The sequence below is a fragment of the Microcaecilia unicolor genome, chromosome 13 (genome assembly GCF_901765095.1).
Source record: "Microcaecilia unicolor chromosome 13, aMicUni1.1, whole genome shotgun sequence".
Lineage (NCBI taxonomy): Eukaryota > Metazoa > Chordata > Amphibia > Gymnophiona > Siphonopidae > Microcaecilia > Microcaecilia unicolor.
Window position 1 is genome coordinate 84,372,892 of NC_044043.1, and position 21,891 is coordinate 84,394,782.

The 21,891-nt window shown below is 46.1% G+C and overlaps 1 protein-coding gene across 1 annotated transcript in view; it reads right to left on the reverse strand.

The window, feature by feature from the left end:
- Positions 1-21,891, reverse strand: part of DNAJC11 (DnaJ heat shock protein family (Hsp40) member C11) — a 143,603-nt gene that overhangs the window by 26,249 nt on the left and 95,463 nt on the right. Inside the window, exons 7-12 of the mRNA XM_030222623.1 lie at positions 16,126-16,199; positions 12,395-12,584; positions 12,224-12,309; positions 8,662-8,778; positions 4,471-4,626; positions 4,062-4,131 (exon numbers count right to left, since the gene is read on the reverse strand). Coding sequence (XP_030078483.1) covers positions 4,062-4,131; positions 4,471-4,626; positions 8,662-8,778; positions 12,224-12,309; positions 12,395-12,584; positions 16,126-16,199 — 693 coding nt within the window. The remainder of the gene's footprint in view (positions 1-4,061; positions 4,132-4,470; positions 4,627-8,661; positions 8,779-12,223; positions 12,310-12,394; positions 12,585-16,125; positions 16,200-21,891) is intronic.

Below are 21,891 nucleotides of genomic sequence, written 5' to 3' on the forward strand. Positions count from 1 at the left end.
GTCTCGCGAGGTCACTTCAACTCTCGGCGGCCATTTTGAATCGGCTCCGAGGATCAGCAACAGGAAGTATGCGTGCAGGGCAGCGCTCCGGGCAGGAAAGAGGGGGCTCTTTCCTGCCCCGAAGGCGGAAGAGCTCACTAGACCACCAGGGCAGTAGTAACCTATAAATGTACTCACTCTGCTGCTCCCCAGTATCTCTCCACACTCGTCCTTCCCTACACCCCTTCCCGTGCACTCCGCTCCATGGATAAATCCTTCTTATCTACTACTGCCAACTCCAGACTTTGCGCCTTCTGTCTCGCTGCACCCTACGCCTGGAATAAACTTCCTGAGCCCCTACGTCTTGCCCCATCCTTGGCCACCTTTAAATCTAGACTGAAAGCCCACCTCTTTAACATTGCTTTTGACTCGTAACCACTTGTAACCACTCGCCTCCACCTACCCTCCTCTCTTCCTTCCCGTTCACATTAATTGATTTGATTTGCCTACTTTATTTATTTTTTGTCTATCAGATTGTAAGCTCTTTGAGCAGGGACTGTCTTTCTTCTATGTTTGTGCAGCGCTGCGTACGCCTTGTAGCGCTATAGAAATGCTAAATAGTAGTAGTAGTAGTCTCTTGTAACCAGAGCTAATATTGTGATGTCATAATGCCTCAGGCCACCAATAAGAGCCAACCTCATCAGTGATGTCACAATGGCTTGATTGTCCTATACTTGGCTCACTTTTATTACATAGCTCTTTGAGCAGGGACTGTCTTTCTTCTATGTTTGTGCAGCGCTGCATACGCCTTGTAGCGCTATAGAAATGCTAAATAGTAGTAGTAGGGCAGTAGTAAGTAAGGGGAGGGGAGGGGAGGCTTGCAATCTGCCTGTTTGTCCAGAAATCCGGACAAACGGGCAGATTGGCAAAACCCGTCCGGTTGCCCGGACATGCCCTCAAAAAGAGGACATGTCCGGGTAAATCCGGACTAATGGTAATCCTATAGTTCATTCATAAGTCAGCTTCATCAGAAGATCGAGTTCTTCAGCTAAACTAAAAAGTGTTTCTATAAGCAAGCTTTTTCTCACACCCTTTGGGTTGTTGAGAGATGATATGGTTAACTGATAGGTTAAACTCTATTACACCCTACACTTTTATCCCCTGTCTGCAGGCATTTAACAAAACATGGCCATGTGTTGGGTTTTTTAAATATATTGAGGCCCTTGCGGTAATTTCAATTTTGGCATGCATCCACTATGCGCGTCTGAGAAATATATATATTTTTTTCTGATGCACGTAGACCATTACCGCCCGGTTACCGCTAGGTCAATGGCTTGCGGTAAGGTCTCAGACCCAAAATGGACGCGTGGCAATTTTCATTTTGCCACACATTCATTTTTGGCAAAATTTTTAAAAAGGCATTTTTTGTAGGTGCACTAAAAAATAATTCTGCGCGCGCCCAAAACGCGCGTCTACATTGCCGCATGCCATTTTTCAGTGCACCTTAGTAAAAGGACCCTGTATTGTGTTTTGAGATTTTAGGAATATTTGTATTGTAAGAGATACCTGCTGTGAATATTTATATATTTATATAAATTTAAAGAACCATGGAGAAGTTAGAGCAGTAGGCTGAGGACCAGGGGAAAAGCCAGAGTTCAAATCCCACTGTGGCTCCTTACAAAAATGTCACTTAACCCTCCACAGCCTCAGGTAAGCCCTCTGGGGACTGCAAAATAGTTGCTGTACCAAATGTAATCACCCTGAGCTACTACTGAAAAAGCCATGAGCTAAATATGAAATCTCTTTCCTTTTCCTTCCCTTATAAAAGACTGTCTCTTGTTTTACATTCAATTTACTACTATTTATCACTTCTATAGCGCTACAAGGCATACGCAGCGCTGTACACCATACATGAAAAGACAGTCCCTGCTCAAAGAGCTCACAATCTAAAAATGGAATGTTGCTAGTGGAATAGCAACATTCCATGTAGAATCTCAAATAGTAGCAACAGAATCTCCAATAGTAGCAACATTCCATATAGAATCTCAAGTAATAGCAACATTCCAGAATCTCAAATAGTAGCAAAATTCCATGTTCCACTGCACTAACCACTAGGCTACTCCTCCACTAGCAACATTCCATTTAGAAGCCTGCCCTTGCAGATCAGCAATGCGGCCGTGCAGGCTTCTGTTTCTGTGAGTCTGACGTCCTGCACGTATGTGCGTCCTGCACATACGTGCAGGACGTCAGACTCACAGAAACAGAAGCCTGCGCGGCCGCGTTGCTGATCTGCAAAGGCAGACTTCTACATTACTACTACTAATCACTTCTATAGCGCTACAAGGCATACGCAGCGCTGTACACCATACATGAAAAGACAGTCCCTGCTCAAAGAGCTCACAATCTAAAAATGGAATGCTGCTAGTGGAATAGCAACATTCCATGTAGAATCTCCAATAGTAGCAACATTCCATGTAGAATCTCAAGTAATAGTAACATTCCAGAATCTCAAATAGTAACAACATCCCATGTTCCACTGCACTAACCACTAGGCTACTCCTCCAATAGCAACATTCCATCTAGATGCTTGCCCTTGCAGATCAGCAACGCGGCCGCGCAGGCTTCTGTTTCTGTGAGTCTGACGTCCTGCACGTAGACTCACAGAAACAGAAGCCTGCGCGGCCGCATTGCTACTACTACTACTACTTAACATTTCTAGAGCGCTACTAGGGTTACGCAGCGCTGTACAATTTAACAAAGAGAGACAGTCCCTGCTCAAAGAGCTTACAATCTAATAGACAAGTGAACGGTCGGTCCGATAGGGGCAGTCAAATTGGGGCAGTCTGGATTCACTGAACGGTAAGGGTTAGGTGCCGAACGCAGCATTGAAGAGGTGGGCTTTAAGCAAAGACTTGCTGATCTGCAAGGGCAGGCTTCTACATTACTACTACTACTTATCACTTCTATAGCGCTACAAGGCATACGCAGCGCTGTACACCATACACGAAAAGACAGTCCCTGCTCAAAGAGCTCACAATCTAAATAGGACAGACAAACAGACAGAACAACTAAGAGGTAAGGGAATTAAAGAGGTGGGGATAAAAGGGGTCCAGGGCTAGTGAGTAGTGGTTAGGATTCAAAAGCAGCGTTAAAGAGGTGGGCTTTTAGCCTGGATTTGAAAACGGCCAAAGACGGGACCCCTCTGGTTTTGCTCGTCTTTTCTATGATTTCTGTGCAAGGACTTTGCCTCTTTGTCTTTGTGTCCTATTTTTTGGAGTGTTTTTCCCATTCTTACTGCTAAAAAGCACTTTAATATCTGGGTCCTTGACGTACTGCCACGCAGGCAGAGGCTAAACCCAGGACTGGCTCTGACTGGAGCCACATGCCAACACTATGGGGTCTGTTTATTAACAAGTGCTAACTGCATGCCTATTATGGGGCAGAAGCTGGGCAGGATATGGGTGAATGGTTGTAGACTGCACAGCGAGTAGCGCATGACACTTTACATACATTAACTCTCACGATGGCAGATTGACCTGAAGATGTGGCGTTAAGTGCACTCATACTACCAAGCAGCACTTACCATGCCCTGCCCTCAAGCATCATCCCCAAGCCCCCAATTCCAGCCCTGCTGAGTTAATGGCAGGGTAGGTGCAATCCCCAGATGCTCTAAACTCATTGCCAGTCTGGGCTCAAAACGGCAGCTCTGACCCCTAGCAGTTACCTTACGTGAATTTTTGCAACACCTGGTAACTGTAAAACGTTACTACACATTAAGTGCTGAAAATAATTTCTAGACGCCTGACTTTCATTCTTTTGATCTGGCCGTGTCACTGGGCCACCACATTTCAGCAGCTAAATTTAGCTTGGCCGGAACCATTCGATTTTTAAAGGGACAAATCCCGAAGTCAGGCCGCTAGATCATTTGAAAACCGACACACTGGAGTATTTCTGCACACCTCAAGCTTGAAAATGTACATTTACCGTGTTTTTATAATGTCCAAGAAATACAAAGTTAAAATACAAAACTAAAAAATAAAATAAAAAAAAACCCCCTTCGTTTAATAGCCATTTCTACTTACTGCAGCCTCTGCTTCTTGTTTCTTATGATGAATCTCGCTTGCTGAGTTTTGCCTTTGTTTCTCCAGTTCTCTAAAGAAGAAAATTCGACAGAGTAACAAACCTTGCAGAACTTCATCTCTTCATCTAGAATGCTCTGGGGACTAATATATCTTACAGTTATCAACTGCCGAAAGCATCAGCTCAGCAGGCCAGAACACCTCGTTCGGAGTTTAGGCAATAAGCACATTTTCCCCCTAGACGTGTTCACACCATCTTCTCCTCCCTTACAGATCACGTCATATGGTAGAAGAGCAAAAACCTTCAACCGAACTCAAGTTGCCTTTGAGTAAATTCAGGATCTGTCCATGCCCTGTATTATAGCTGCAGACGGCAGCACATCAGGCCTTCCACCTGCTTTCACACACTCACCTTTCTTTCTGTGAATTGAGGTAGGGCTTGATGATCAGTCGGTGCATAGCTACATAAACTACCAGCGGTGCCACAGTGGCATAAAACACAGCACTGGGTAGCAACTGGTCAGTCAGGTGTATAGGAAAGAAGTAGGTCTGGCTGGCCCGATTTAGCCTAGGACAGAGTAAGAAAGGAATTTACAATAGGCAAATTTCAGATCTTATGTACTTATGTGTATAGTGTGCTCTAGCAGGGTTTAAAAAAGGTTTGGATGGCTCCCTAAAAGAAAAGTCCATAGACCATTATTAAAAAGGACTTGAGGAAAATCCACTGCTTATTTCTAGGATAAGCAACATAAAATGTATTGTATTGTTTTGGATCTTGCCAGGTACTTGTGACCTGGATTGGCCACTGTTGGAAACAGGATACTAGGCTTGATGGACCTTTCGGTGTATCCCAGTATGGCGACACTTATGTACTTATGTGTATAGTGTGCTCTAAGTGTTGCCATACTGGGATACACCGAAAGGTCCATCAAGCCTAGTATCCTGTATCCAACAGTGGCCAATCCAGGTCACAAGTACCTGGCAAGATCCCAAAACAGTACAATACATTTTATGTTGCTTATCCTAGAAATAAGCAGTGGATTTTCCTCAAGTCCTTTTTAATAATGGTCTATGGACTTTTCTTTTAGGGAGCCATCCAAACCTTTTTTAATCCCTGCTAAGCTAACTGCTTTTACTACATTCTCTGGCAACCAATTCCAGAGTTTAATTACAAATTGAGTGAAGAAAAAATTTCTTACCCCCCCCCCCCCCCCCCGATATAGATTTTTTTAATATCCTATTTTAATTACGGTTATTACTTGATTTTTACTTGAAATAATACAAGGGCACTTATCTCTAATAAGGCTTGCACAATTTGATTCTATACCGGAGGTTTTTTGACTAATGAGGAAACTTGCCCGGCATCCATCTTGAAAAAAAAACTTCAGTTTGAGACAGCCAGTCTTTTCCTCCGGTAACACATAAAACTTCAATATTGGATAAGACAACAAAAGATAGAGAATTATACTTGCTCGGCTATAGGATAGAACTGATTCTGAGGCAAGTACCACAAAGTAGAATTCTTTTAATCATGCAAACCGCTTAGATTCACTGACTTAGGCCAGCATATCAAATCAAATGAACGTGAAGCGATTGTGCCTCTTCTGGAAAATAACCTCATCCACACAGTTGTGAGATGCCGCCATACTGGAGTCGGCACAAAGCGCCCGGTCTGACTGGCAAACTTCTGTTGATGCACCATTCTGCACCATAACTTGAATAATTGTTGAGGCGCTACCAAACCGTGTCACAGATCTGTAGCTTGGGGAGTGCCAGTAAACAGTGAAAATTGCTTTACTGTGTGCTTATGGTTTTTTTTTAAACTTGATATACTGTCTTTCCAAGGCAAATCAAAGCGGTTCATAAAGATTCTGAAGAAAATCAGAAAAGAACTACAACTAGAAACGGAGGAAAGAGAAAAAGAAGCTGTGTCCCTTGCTGCCTTCAAGGTCGATGAAGTCACTTCCTCCTCCAGTTTCTACTATTTACCGTATTTTTCAGACTATAAGACGCACTTTTTCCCCCCCAAATTTGGGAGGAAAATGGGGGGTGCGTCTTATAGTCCGAAGGTAGCGAGGTCCGATTTCGGGATCGCCCTCCCCCCGAGTTCGGGATCGCCCTCCCCTACTCACGTCACGCAATGTTCTCTGGTGGTCTAGTGACGTCGGGGCAGGAAAGAGCCCCCTCTTTCCTGCCCAGCGCGCTGCTCTCCATCCTCCTGTATGCTGCCTGACTGACGGTCTCGGCGAGATTCAAAATGGCCGCCGAGAATTGAAGTCTCGGCGGCCATTTTGAATCTCGCCGAGACCGTCAGGCAGCATACAGGAGGACGGAGAGCAGCGCGCTGGGCAGGAAAAAGGGGGCTCTTTCCTGCCCCGACGTCACTAGACCACCAGAGAACATCGCGTGACGTGAGTAGGGGAGGGCGATCCCGAACTCGGACAAGACGCACCGGAGCACCTAGGTTTTAGGAGGGAAAAAGGAAAATTTTTTTTTTCCTATTTCCCTCCTCTAAAACCTAGGTGCGTCTTATGGTCCGGTGCGTCTTATAGTCCGAAAAATACGGTAAACCCAGTATACCTACATTGTTTCCTCTGATGCAGAGACAGGATAACTCCCAAAAGCTTGTCAAATATATATGCAGCAAATCGTTTGTGCAATTACTTTTTTAATTTGCTACTGTTTTGTATATTTCGGCTAAATGAAAATGTTTGTTTTCCAAATAATTAGATAGCCAGGTAAATGTTTACAATCAGGCTGCTGTTTGACGGTCCAGACAGCGCACTTGTGCCCTCTAGTGGCAAAATCTAAGTATGTGCTGAAGAACTGCAAATTCCTGGCTCCCTACTAGACAGATGAAAAAGCTGAGTGGTGCTATGAAGCAGACTTTTGTATAACCTTAAAACAGGGATCTCCAAAATCCAGTACTTGAAAGCCCAAATCCAGTCTGGTTGTCAGGATTTTCCCAACAGAGAGGAATGCCATAGATTTGCATGCAACAGAAACTGTGTGTACAGATCTCTCATATTCACTGTAGGAATCCGGAAAACCCAACTGGTTTGTGGCCCTACAGAATCCAGATACTTCTAACACAAAATATTAAGACACTGAGGCTTTGTATTTTTCCCTGTTTAGCTTCTACAATATGAACACACAGAGCTGATGAGCAAGTTAGCTGCTTGAACAGTAATGCTAAGGCCCCCTTTTCCTAGGGTTACCATATGTCCGGATTTACCCGGACGTGTCCTCTTTTTGAGGACATGCCTGGGCAACCAGGCGGGTTTTGCCAATCTGCCCGTTTGTCCAGAAATCCGGACAAACGGGCAGATTGCTAGCCTCCCCTCCCCTTACTTACTACTGCCATGGTGGTCTAGTGACCTCTTCCGCCTTCAGGGTAGGAAAGAGCCTCCTCTTTCCTGCCCGGAGAGCTGCCCTTCATGCATCTTTCCTGTTCCTCTCTCGGTGCTGATTCAAAATGGCCGCCGAGAGTTGAAGTGACCTCGCAAGACTTCAACTCTCGGCGGCCATTTTGAATCGGCACCGCGATCAGGAACAGGAAGGATGCATGCAGGGCAGCGTTCCAGGCAGGAAAAAGGGGGCTCTTTCCTGCCCCGAAGAGGTCACTAGACCACCAGGGCAGTAGTAAGGTAAGGGGAGGGGGGTGACGGGGTGTGTGACAGGGGGGAGGGGAAAATGTGACAGGGGCGTGAAAGGGGGCGGAGTGAGGGCATTAAAGGGGGCGGGCGGAGCATGTGTCCTCCTTTTTGGGGGACAAAATATGTTAACCCTACCTTGTCCTAAGCTGCATTAAAGTTTTGCAGTTATGGCATGTTAATAGCCAAAAATAATGCACAATAATTGCCAGCCTCTGTGTTAACTGCTGGGGGCATTGCTCATCTTCCCATATGGTTAACACAGACACAATACACAAATTGTGACTTACCTACATTGTAAATGACACAGATGCATTTCACACCTTTGAAGTGTCATTCAATGTTCCATGTTGTCTACTGTGTTAACAGTTAATGCATAGTACTGTACTGCAGTAAAGTATAAGGCAGAGTTCCAGCCCATTCCCCACCCCATTTGCATTTGTCAAATAAGGTGGGAATCAGGGGCGTAGCCAGACTTTGGCGGGAGGGGGGTCCAGAGCCTGAGGTGAGGGGGCACATTTTAGCCCCCCCCCCCCGGCCATTGGCGCTCGCCAGTCATTGTCGACCCCGACACCACCAACTTTGCCCCCCTCCCTCCGCCAACCCGCCGTCGCCTACCTTTGCTGGCAGGGGACCACAACCCCCCCGCCAGCCGAGGTCCTCCTTGCAAAAGGCTGTCAGAAACAGAAGGAAGCCTTTTGCGAGGAGGACCTCGGCTGGCGGGGGGTTGGGGTCCCCCGCCAGCAAAGGTAGGCGATGGTGGGTTGGCAACGGGAGTGGGGGGGGGGGGGGTCGAGCGGGTCATCGGCAGGGGGTCCAGGGCCAAATCTACGCCACTGGTGGGAATCAATGTGTGCTAAGTATCACATCACTGCATTAAAAGTTTGGGTAAGCACCACATTAACTGCTTAATGCATTTTAATAAAAGGGACCCTAAAGTTATTACTGACTTGACTTTCAGAGACACTCCTTGCGGCACCCCGATGCTGACGGTGGCTCCTATTATGCTATGTCTGGAAATCTTCCTCTCCGCTCCATACTCTAGCACGGTCCCAAAAGTACCAGCCCTGAAAAATGGAAGTGGTGTCAAAAATACAAGAAAAAGGGTAAGGTAAGGAAAGAAGAAAGGGGATGGGACTTGATATACCGCCTTTCTGTGGTTACAGTCAAAGCGGTTTACATATTATGTGCAGGTACTTATTTTGTACCTGGGGGCAATAGGAATGTTGGCATGTCTTTAAAAATCTTATTTTTAAACAATCTTTGAATTATTTACTGAAACAAAGCAGCGAGATTATTTAAAAAAGCAAAAACAAATGGTGAACAACTTTTAGACAGTAATTTTAGAAACCGTATTCACACCTGAAACACAGTTTTATGTTGTAAATGGGATCCTGGAAAATTAGAATCACACTGAAAAAATCCTAACCAAAAGAACTTAACAACTTGTGTCTGTGTAATCTTTTACGGAGGAAAGAAGATTAAGTTGCAGTGAAAGTCACCAGTACCATGGACCCTGAGGCAGGAAAGGACTACCGAAACCTTGGCCAATGTCGGCCGTGGAGTGGAAAGACTAATCCACAACAATTGGAATGCAGCAGCTGTTTTAATTCATTAAATAACAAACAGTAAATGAGCTAGTAAGACATGGAGGTTTTTTGCCAATGATGACAGCAAGAACTCCGTAAGAGCTGGAATAAGGAGTCTGTTGAGGCTTTTCCTCCGTAAAAGATTACACAGACACAAGTTGTTAAGTTCTTTTGGTTAGGATTTTTTCAGTGTGATTGTAGTTTACGTAGGTTGATCCAAAGGAACGCTTAAATATAGTGAGAGTAGGTGTTTCTTAGAAAATTAGGCCATGCCTAAAAGTACACATGATGTAGACCGGCAAGCGTAGGGGTGGAGTTACAATTTACATGTGTATTTTATAAAACATGCGCACACACGCTAACATTTACATCTGCTCTCAATCAGGCATAATGTCTGCGCTTTGAATGTAGGTGCTATTTATTGCTGCTGGATTTGCAAGGCACATTTCTTTATTTAAAACTAGTAAAAAAGGCCCGTTTCTGACACAAATGAAACGGGCGCTAGCAAGGTTTTCCTCGGAGTGTGTATGTTTGAGAGTGACTGTGTGAGAGAGAGAGAGAGAGTGACTGTGCGAGTGTGTGTGTGTGTGACAGAGAGAGAGTGAGACTGGGTGCGAGTGTGTCTGTGAGACAGAGTGTCACACAGATACAGCATGTGTGAGAGAGTGTGTTTCACACAGATACAGTGTGCGTGACAGAGTGTGTGTGAGAGAGAGTGAGTGTGAGAGTATGTGTGCGATACACAGACTCTTTGTGAGACCGAGAGTGTATGAGACCAAGAGTTTGCAGAACCCTCCTCCCCCTCTTCTTCCCCCCTCTCCCTCTCCCCCCGTCCGAGTTCCAGGACCCCCCATTCCCCTTCTTCCCATCCCTCTCGCTCCCCCCTGATCCAGGACCCCCCTCCCCTTCCAGTTCCAGGACCCACCCCTTCCCTTCCAGTGGCGTTCCAGGAATCCCCTCCCCCCGTGTCATTTCAGGACCCCCCTCCTCACTCTTTCGTTTCAGGACTGCTAAGGGAATTAAAGAGGTGAGGATAAAAGGGTACAGGGCAGGTGAGCAGTGGTTAAGACTCAAAAGCAGCGTCAAAGAGGTGGGCTTTTAGCCTGGATTTGAAAACGGCCAAAGATGGGGCTAGACGTACAGGCTCAGGAAGTCTATTCCAAGCGTGAGGTGCAGTGAGATAAAAGGAACGGAGTCTGGAATTAGCAGTAGAGGAGAAGAGGACAGACAAGAGAGATTTATCCACAGAACGGAGTACCCGAGGGGGGGGGGGCGTAGGGAGAGACAAGAGTAGAGAGGTACTGGGGAGCAGTAGAGTGAATGCACTTATAGGTCAGTAAGAGAAGTTTGAATTGAATGCAGAAACGGATAGGGAGCCAGTGAAGTGATTTGAGGAGAGGGCTAATGTGAGCATAGCGACTCTGGCGGAAAATGAGTCGCACAGCAGAGTTTTGGACTGATTGAAGAGAAGAGAGATGGCTAAGTGGGATGCCGGTGAGAAGCAGGTTGCAATAATCTAGGCGAGAGGTGATAAGAGTGTGGATGAGGGTTCTGGTAGAGTGCTCAGAGAGGAAGGGACGGATTTTGCTCATGTTATAGAGAAAGAAACGACAGGTTTTGGCAATCTGCTGAATGTGAGCAGAGAAGGAGAGAGAGGAGTCGAAGATGACCCCAAGGTTACGAGCTGATGAGACAGGGAGAATGAGAGTGCCATCCACAGAAATAGAGAAAGGGGGGAGAGGAGGGTTTAGGGGGAAAGATGAGAAGCTCGGTTTTGGCCATGTTAAGTTTCAGATGACGTTGAGACATGGAGGCAGCGATATCAGATAGGCAGGCTGATACGTTGGTCTGGATGCGGGGGTAGAGAGGTAGATCTGGGAGTCGTCAGCGTAGAGATGGTATTGAAAGCCATGGGATGATATCAGAGGGAACTAAGGCCAATGCCAGACAGACGCCTATGATCTGCGTCCTGCAAAGGGCAAAAGACAGATGAAGATTTGGCAACTCCAGTATTGCACATCACTTTATTATCATATGCTGCAAATGAGGGTACTGTACGACCTGTTGGGTGGGGGTGGGGGGGGGGAAGACATCTTAAACAGCAAGTTAAATACTGCCTATATATAGTTAGCATGATGACAAATTGTTTAAACATGAATGACTATAACCTGAACAGAGTGGCGGGTGTGGCTCTGGACGCCTTGATGGACAAACTGGATGGACCGTGCGAGGTCTTTATCTGCCACCATTTACTGCGCCTTGTTACCAGACTCATCTTACAGGAGCTTAGCCGAGATTGGATAACAGAGCCGGTAGTGGGAGGCGGGGCTGGTGGTTGGGAGGCGGGGATAGTGCTGGGCAGACTTATACGGTCTGTGCCAGAGCCGGTGGTGGGAGGCGGGGATAGTGCCGGGCAGACTTATACGGTCTGTGCCAGAGCCAATGGTGGGAGGCGGGGATAGTGCTGGGCAGACTTGTACGGTCTGTGCCCTGAAAAAGACAGGTACAAATCAAGGTAAGGTATACACAAAAAAGTGGCACATTTCTTGGGCAGACTGGATGGACCGTGCAGGTCTTTTTCTGCCGTCATCTACTATGTTACTGTGTGTTTTTATAAAATATTTACAGCGCCTTGTTACCAGACTCAACTTACAGGAGCTTAGCCGAGATTGGATAACAGAGCCGGTAGTGGGAGGCGGGGCTGGTGGTTGGGAGGCGGGGATAGTGCTGGGCAGACTTGTACGGTCTGTGCCCTGAAAAACACAGGTACAAATCAAGGTAAGGTATACACAAAAAGTAGCACATATGAGTTATCTTGTTGGGCAGACTGGATGGACCGTGCAGGTCTTTTTCTGCTGTCATCTACTATGTTACTGGCAAGGATAGCAGGCTCCCACATGTGACATTATGACCACCTGCTTACTTGATAGAGCCCTTCAATCTGGTTTGTTCTTCGTCTTGAAATTTATGTTGATAGCTAACCATCGCAAAGGTATGTGGGATTCCAAGCTGAAAGTAGAAATTAAAGTTCCTTAGTGCATCAAGCAGACTCCGGATGCCCAGCCTTTCGAAACAACAGATGCCCAGCACTCACCTGTAGTGCCATGGTGAAATGGCTGGTTTTGGTGTCCCGGACAACGCTAGTGTTCATGGAAGACTGGATGCCCCATCGCCACTGCACATACCCCATAGTGTTTTTATCCAGGTGCCGCGCCATCACTGTCGTGAGGCCGGGCCGGACGCCACGGGATGAAAACTGCAGAGCACAACTGGTAGTCACGAAACTGAAAGAGAAACCAGGATAAATGAGGAGCTGGCCCTGGAGGTAGCGTCAGAAGGGAAGCACTAATTAATTTGATGAGCAGGGAAGATGCATTAAAACAAATTTCTTATTTCCATCTGGGTCTTGAAGGTAAAACGACATGATAAGAGTCACAGGTACAAGGGCCAGTGAAAAAAGGGAAATCCTGAACTCAAAGTCCAATACTTTCACCACAGATCATAATCCTCAAACATTCATTAGCACTCAGTTAGTCAAGAACTTCCAATTTTATTTTCCTTTTCTCCGCAAATGGTAATAAACCACCCCAAAGCCTGAGTAACTGAGCTACAAAACACATAAGCACAGAAATGTTTTAAGATGTGGTGCACAAAACTGGTCAAATTATTTCCCTTCTCACAATGGGTTGATCAGTGCTTTATCCTAGCATGAGGTTTTAACTTTAAAGACTGTTTACAATAGAACTCGTGAGACACCTGATCAATAATTAGCAAACTTATTATTTATAAGGTGTCATTCAATGACCCTGCAAAATGTGATATCCTGGGCTACATAAAGTCATTGGTGTGCCCCAGGCAAAGTCTAAAGGACCCCCCTTACTTCCCTCAGGCCCCCTTTTATTTATTTTATTTTTGTTACATTTGTACCCTGCGCTTTCCCACTCATGGCAGGCTCAATGCGGCTTACATGGGGCAATGGAGGGTTAAGTGACTTGCCCAGACTCACAAGGAGCTGCCTGTGCCTGAAGTGGGAATCAAACTCAGTTCCTCACTTCCCCAGGACCAAAGTCCACCACCCTAACCACTAGGCCACTCCTCCACTGTTGCTACTATTTGAGATTCTACATGGAATGTTGCTATTCCACTAGAAGTCGGCCCTTGCAGATCACCAATGTGGCCGCGCAGCCTTCTACATGGAATGTTGCTAGTGGAATAGCAACATTCCATGTAGAATCTCCAATAGTAGCAACATTCCATGTACAATCTCCAATAATAGCAACATTCCATGTAGAATCTCCAACAGTATCTCTTTTATTTTTGTTACATTTGTACCCTGCGCTTTCCCACTCATGGCAGGCTCAATGCGGCTTACATGGGGCAATGGAGGGTTAAGTGACTTGCCCAGAGTCACAAGGAGCTGCCTGTGCCTGAAGTGGGAATTGAACTGAGTTCCTCAGTTCCCCAGGACCAAAGTCCACCATCCTAACCACTAGGCCACTCCTCCACTCATGTTTTTAGCGTGCGCTAAATGTTAGTGACGCCCATAGGAATGCATTGCCATCTCTAACGTTTAGCGCGGCCAAAATTTTAGCGCGCTGAAAACGTGAGCGCGCCTGAGAAAAAAGGGGGGCCTTAGTGTTTAAAAAAATCCCATATGTTTTGATAAACAAATTAAACAGTAAAAAGAGATTAGAAAAAGAAATTACGCCTTGCGTCCTAGTTGAATCACAGAAGCTGAACTGAACCCCATTCGTATGAAGGTTCATACTCCAAGGGATTTTCTGATCTTTTCTCATCCTTTCTTACTTAAAGCAGTGGCATTCTATTTATTGAAGGTTTACAAGAGAAAAGTAGTGCATGCGCCCAAATGGAACCTGAACAGAACGATAACAAAGCCAGTTGTAACACAAAACCAGAAAGCAAGGTTGCCTCCCCCATAAAGGAGCACCCACTCCATACCTGGTACTCCACCACCCCCTCCCCCACAAGCCCCCCCCCCCAATCACTGTAACTACACTAGTCAACCTTTAACAACGTTTAAGGTAGGTATCCAGAAGATCTCATTGAGAGTGAAAGTGTGGTTTCTTATTCAGCCGAATAGCCATGAGGGTTGCCATTAATATCATATCCCGCAAGTAGGTCCTCCATACTGGAAGAAGGGGAACCTCTGAACTCTTCCAATATTTGGCTAATGCCCGCCTTGCGGCTACCCAACACAAAGACACTTCAACATTGACTGGGAACAAAAATCCCCCTCCATTCCCAGGAAGCAATAAGCAGGGTCCATGTAGTCACCCAGTTCCGGAGGCAGTCTCCCTCTGGAAGCTGAAAGGCAGCGGGATGCGGCAGGACCCAGGGAATCATTTAGCCTGAGGCCTGGTTTAAATTTTGTCAGCTCAGACCCAGATATTTCATTTTCTTTTCCCCAGCAGCAACTTTGAGGCAACGAAGGCTTTTAAAAGCAACACAACGAGGCCTTTCTGATTTCACAGGAAGGGTTTTACAGGGCAGAAGACAACAGATGGTTTCAGTACCTCTCTACTCTTGTCTCTCTCTACGCCCCCCCCCCCCCCTCGGGTACTCCGTTCTGTGGATAAATCTCTCTTGTCTGTCCCCTTCTCCTCTACTGCTAATTCCAGACTCTGTTCCTTTTATCTCGCTGCACCTCACGTCTGGAATAGACTTCCCGAGCCTGCACGTCTAGCCCCGTCTTTGGCCGTTTTCAAATCCAGGCTAAAAGCCCACCTCTTTAACGCTGCTTTTGACTCCTAATCACCTCTCACTTGCCCTGTACCCTTTTTTACCCCCCCACCTCCTTAATTCCCTTACCTCTTAGTTGTTCTGTCTGTTCGTCTGTCCTATTTAGATTGTGAGCTCTTTGAGCAGGGACTGTCTTTTCATGTATGGTGTACAGCAATGCGTATGCCTTGTAGCGCTATAGAAGTGATAAGTAGTAGTAGTAGTAATGTAGAAGCCTGCCCTTGCAGATCAGCAACGCGGCCGCACAGGCTTCTGTTTCTGTGAGTCTGACGTCCTGCACGTATGTGCAGGACGTCAGACTCACAGAAACAGAAGCCTGCACGGCCGCATTGCTGATCTGCAAGGGCAGGCTTCTAAATGGAATGTTGCTAGTGGAGGAGTAGCCTAGTGGTTAGTGCAGTGGAACATGGAATGTTGCTACTATTTAAGATTCTGGAATGTTGCTATTACTTGAGATTCTACATGGAATGTTGCTACTATTGGAGATTCTACATGGAATGTTGCTATTCCACTAGCAACATTCCATTTTTAGATTGTGAGCTCTTTGAGCAGGGACTGTCTTTTCATGTTTGGTGTACAGCGCTGCGTATGCCTTGTAGCGCTATAGAAATGATAAGTAGTAGTAGTAGCAATTACAATGGCTACCATACATCATAGCTGTTATGGTAATATAAGGAGTTACCCTATGCTGACAATTATCAGAAAAAAAAATGGACCCGAGTCAACAAAGATTTTTCCACAGGCACAGGATAGGGGAAAATCCTTCAGGACACTAGCTCGAAACTTAAAGGACAGTTCTCTATACGCTTCTGGTCTTTAAATAAAGCATGGGGGAAAGCACCTTGCTCCTGTACTGTGTCATGACCCACCTGGAGAGCACCACAGGGCACAATGTCAGAAGTGTGAGGCATGGGATATTAACCCAGAGCTCTGAGCAGCTGATTTCCCTCCCTCTCCCTGGCATCAGTTTTATCAGCACTGTGCCGTATTCAAAGCAAACGCCAAAGACGATACAGAAGAAAATATTGAGAACAGTCTCAGGTATAACTAGTCTTATAAACTCACCATTTCGGTGTGAGATTACGAAAAATCTTCAGTCCAAACACAGGTCCTTGCAAGTCACCCGCTCCAAATTCCAACTATGAAGGGATACGGGGAGAGTTAAACCAAACGCAATAAATAAAAAAAAACACAGACAAAACCAAACTATTTGCTAGAATTTAATTTCTGTTCCTTCTTTCTGCAGGGGCAGCCCGAGAAAACCAGGGGCTTCAGACTGCAAAACGACAAACAGAGATACTGGGGGACAAAGTCACAGAATAGCAGAAATGTAGCCAAGAACAATAGAAGGCTGTTTGTCATACTGTATAGCAACACAGAAATAACCATCCACAGAAAAAAGTTATGAGCCCGTACAGAAGAGCATACATGAAAAGGAAGGAAAAAGCCTCAACGTCGCTCAAACTTCAACGGTCATATAGAGCGAAGTGACTCTAAACGATCCTAACTTCATCATGGGCAAAAACCCTTCCAACACACCCAATGAAGTGCCAAAATACAATAGTGAAAGTGTTCAAAAAACACTTAACTTAAACGCAACTTCAATGGGGTCAAACAACGATGTAGACTTGCCTCTGGGCCAACGGTGGCCAGCGTTTTGTAGAACCTGCGTCAGGGTCCAGTCGGCAAGATTTATTTAACATCAGAGTAGCTGCCCAGGTAAACAAGGCTTGTAGTAAAACACAGTATTACAGCCCCGCAACACAAGCAGCCCTCTATAAAGTTATCAGCCAAATAACCAAACTAGTCTATAGCGTCTTATGACCAAGCAAATGTTTCTTACAAAACTCTCCTCCATCTCCAATCCTGTAATTTTCCGGAGGATTCACCAGCGTTTACTTTCTTTTCATTATGTTTTACATAAATGATAGGTATTTGAAAAGTACAGAGCTAGAAACGAGGCATGCACAATATTAAACTATTGACTAGAAAGGAATGTTTTATTATGGATGATACTTAACCTTTTATTTATTTATTAGGATTTATTTATCGCCTTTTTGAAGGAATTCACTCAAGACAGTGTACAGTAAGAATAATTCTAACATGAGCAACAGGCAATTACAGCAGTAAAAATATTCAAATAACAATAATGCCTAGATAGGGACCACTGGTGAAATATTCTAATTCTAATGTTGTATTACCACGTGGTATTCAAAATACAAGGGGAAGCTGTGTTTCAGAGGGCAGGAATCACTGGTTTTTCTCCGAGTGGGAGTTTTTTTTCAGTGATTTAGAATCCTGACCTCTGAAAGAATTTGATAGCAAATACAGGACCGGTGATAATAAATACTTCCAGAAAACAGCTTGAGTGCATGTAAGAAAATATCATGCAAAAGAGTTCTGAATAGAACAGCCAAGCCGGGAAGATCTGAGGTCCTCTTAATAAAAGTAAGAATAAACAAGTGTGATTTACAGCAGCAGTTGTTGGAAGCAGAATATTTTGAATACTACGTGGTAATACAACATTAGAATTAGAATGGTATAGTACTTACAATGTCTACACAATACGTAATAGAACATTTTAATTGAAAGTGAGGGGTAAAGCAAAGATGGAACATATAGATAGGTAAGAGACTAAGAAGAATTAGAAAGTAAGGTAACTGATTTAAAGAAAGTTGCACCTGAGGTCAGAGAGATGGTTAAATATTATCTCAGCTAGGGTAGGAGTGGATAAACATGTCCCGCTGCAGTATGTGCAGCCCGAGTCACTCCTTGTGTGTGTGAGTGAGACTAACAAGTTAGTTACTTCTTCCATTAAAGGCTTGGTTGAAGAGCCAAGCTTTCACCTGCTTCCTGAAGTAGAGATAGTCTTGTGTTAAGCGGAGCTTTTCAGGCAATGCATTCCAGAGTGTGGGGGCTACTCCGGAGAAGGCTCGCTTGCGGGTATCACATCGTGTAATGTCTTTTGGAGAGGGTGTGGTTAGTGATTAGAGAGCAGCACGGCTTCCGTCCCCGCGGGAATCCCGCGGAACCCGCAGGATTCCCGCGGGGACGGAGGCAGTTCCTGCGGGGTTCCCACGGGGATGGAAGCAGTTCTGCGGGGTTCCCACGGGGACGGAGGCAGTTCCTGCGGGGTTCCCGCGGGGATGGAACCAGTTCTGTGGGCTTCCCGTGGAAGTGTAAGCTGCACCTGCACCAGCCTCTCATCTACCGAATACCAATTTATTTGAGTGCTGTCTCCTCCTCCTCCTCCTCTTCTTCCTTGCTTTAACAGCATAAATGTGGAAAGTCTTCCATTAAGGAGGTGGTAGAGTCACAAATGATGACGGAATTCAAAAAGGCGTGGGATGAACACAGAGGATCTCTAGTTAGAAAATGGAAGTTATATAAAAGCTAACCTTAAATGGCTGCATGTGTGTGGATATGTCAAGTGACACTTAGATGGCGACTCTGGCTGTGATGAACTAGAGCTGATACCGGGCAGACTTGTATGGTCTGTGTCTCATACATGGCAATCTGGTGTAGGATGGGCTGGAAAGGGCTTAGACAGCAACTTCAGTGGCTGGAACATGAGGACAGTGCTGGACAGACTTTTACGGTCTGTGTCCCACAAATGAGAACATGAATAGGCTGGAGTGGGCTTCGATGGCAACTCCAGCAGTTGGAACATAAGGTTGGGGCCAGATAGACTTCTGTGGTCTTTGTTCCAGAAACACGAAAGAAAGACCATAATCAAGTATATAATATCACACTCGTTGATTTAATGATGAATTGATCATGAGTGTGACTATTGGGCAGAGTGGATGGACCGTTCAGGTCTATTTGCTGTCACTTACTATGTTACTATTAATCCTCTTTGCTCCCAGGCTGGTGCACAGACCTCAGCTCTGACACAGGCACGAGAATCAGATGTCACCTGACCTACTGGCGCGTGCATGTGGTAACCTCTCTGCACACACTGCCAGTGAATCAGAGACAAATCTTACATGTGCGCACCAGAGTTCCAAGTTCCAACTTCTGTTCCTTCCTTGCCTACAGTGCTGTGGCTCAAATCCAGAAAGAGACTGAGGGAGCTGACTGGAACTTTCTTTTATGTACTATTAAATTCTTACGGGGATGGGTGGGGATGGGTTAAATTCTTGCGGGGACGGGTTGGGATGGTTTAAATTTTTGCGGGGATGGGTGGGGATGGGTAAGATTCCAGTGGGGATGGGTGGGGACGGGTAAGATTCCAGCAGAGACGGGCGGGGATGGGTTGGATTTCTGTCCCCGTGCAACTCTCTATTAGTGATAGCCCTTGAGAGGACCTTGGTGGTGTGTGTAGAGGATCACCCTATTCTTCAAGTACTCAGGGCCATTTCCTTTAAGGGCCTTGAAGATCAGACATAGAGTTTTAAATTTAGCCCTGTATTGTACTGGTAGCCAATGAAGTTTTTGCAAAAATGGTGTGATGTGGTCACGTCGCTTGCAACCTTCTAGGAGTCTTGCTGCAGCATTCTTGAATCAACTGGAGCTGGTGCAGGCCCTTTGTAGTCATAATAATAATATTATTAAGTTCCATGCAATGTGAGGGACAGGCAGGACCGAGTCAGGCCCACTGCTGACATGGGTGGGTTTGGTTTTTCTCTCAGCTGCGTGGTAGACTGCACTGCATGCTGCTCTCCCACAGAGCGAACAGGAACACCAAGGGGAGGACGCCTATTTGTTTCAAGCCTGTCACTGCACCTTCCCCTTATTTTCAGTCGTTTTTACCTTTTAAATGATTTGCATCCTTGCTCAGAACTGGAAACTTGCATTTTCTTCCGTAGTGGCAGTAATCTGCTTCCCGATCTGACTTTTGCAAATGTTCTGCGATTGTTAGCAAGCACCCTAACCTAGAGCAGCAGTTCTCATCCAAACCCTCCAGGATACCCACAATGAATACGCATGGATAGATCTGCATTTTGTGAAGTCAACGCCTGCAGAGTTTTCAAACCGAAACAGAGAATCTACTATAAGGCCCATCCATTTGGCTAATTTCTTTTTTCAGTACATACCCATTCATTGCAAATATTCTGATGATCAGGCCAGCTGGCCTGCTGTTCAAGGGCTAAATTGAAAACTATTGACCTGGAGTAGAGGAGTAGCCTAATGTACAGTGGCCCGAGAACCAGGGGAACTGGGTTTAATTCCCACTGCAGCTCCTTGTGACCTTAACCCTCCACTGTCCCAGGTACAAAATAAGTACCTGTATATAATATGTACACCACTTTGACTGTAACCACAGATAAGCAGTATATCAAATCCCATCCCCTTTCCCCTAGAGCAGTGTGGCAGGGGGGTAATCTGTACAGTATACTCCAAAATGGCTCTGGGCCTGTACGGGAGACATGGAAATGGTTTCCATTTCGAAGATGAAACTAGATTAGCAGAAAGCACAATGGCTGAGTTTAATTCTCACTTAAAATCTAACCAGTTCAATTCAGCAGTCATTTCAGATCAGATGTTGGCAGCGTCTGGTCTCTCCCCTTCAGTCTAAGCAGGCAGACCCTTGAGTCTTTTGATATTTTAATAAAGGACTATTTTGTCTGCACACTTCACTGTGTGGTTTTTGTTATTTTAATAAAGGAATATTTTAGACATCTTTTTCTGCACACTTCACTGTGTGGTTCTTGTATCTGCACTGTCTAAGTCTTCCTGGTTACCAGACCTCCATATCCAAAGCAGGGGGGGGGGGGCAGAGTCTGACATTTTGAGTGCCGCCACCACCTCGCCTCCTCCCCCACCACTGCCTCGCCTCCTGGGCCCCACCCCCACTGCCTCGCTTCACAGCGTGCAGAGGAGGAGCAAGAAGAAAGAAGAGCAGGGGGCAGGCAGCGAACGCGGCTGCGCTGGAGACTGCTGAGCGTCAGCAAGCAGAGGAGGAGCAAGAAGAAAGAAGAGCAGGGGGCAGGCAGCGAACGTGGCTGCGCCGGACTCTGCTGAGCGTCAGCAAGCAGAGGAGGAGCAAGAAGAAAGAAGAGCAGGGGGCAGGCAGCGAACGCGGCTGCGCCGGACTCTGCTGAGCGTCAGCAAGCAGAGGAGGAGCAAGAAGAAAGAAGAGCAGGGGGCAGGCAGCGAACGCGGCTGCGCCGGAGACCACTGAGTGTCAGCAAGCAGAGGAGGAGCAAGAAGAAAGAAGAGCAGGGGGCAGGCAGCGAACGCGGCTGCGCTGGAGACTGCTGAGCGTCAGCAAGCAGAGGAGGAGCAAGAAGAAAGAAGAGCAGGGGGCAGGCAGCGAACGCGGCTGCGCCGGAGACCACTGAGTGTCAGCAAGCAGAGGAGGAGCAAGAAGAAAGAAGAGCAGGGGGCAGGCAGCGAACGCGGCTGTGCCAGAGACCGCGCTGAAGAAGGCTTCGGCTAGCGGGGGTTGGGGACCCCCGCCAGCCAAACCAGGAGCCCGGATGAAATTTGCGGGGGCCCAGGCCCCCCCATAGCCACGCCCCTGATCCAAAGGGACAAGCTGAGCCAATCCTGGTTAGAACACAAGAATTGCTATACTAGGTCACAGCATCGCTCCACGTAGTTCAGTATTTTGTTTCCCAAAAGGAGCAAGACTCCGTGCTATTCACTCCCAGAGATAAGCAGCGGATTTCCTCTGGTCTACCTTAAAAATGGTTCGTGGATTTTACCTCTAGGAATTTATCCAAAACTTTTTTTAAACCCAGCCACATTCAACTGCTTTTACCACATCCTCTGGTAACAAGTTCCAGAGCTCAACTAGTGTTGAGTGAAAAATATTTTCTCCTATTCATTTTAAACGTACTAATGACTACGTATCTTCATGACGTGTACTCTAATCGCCGCACTTTA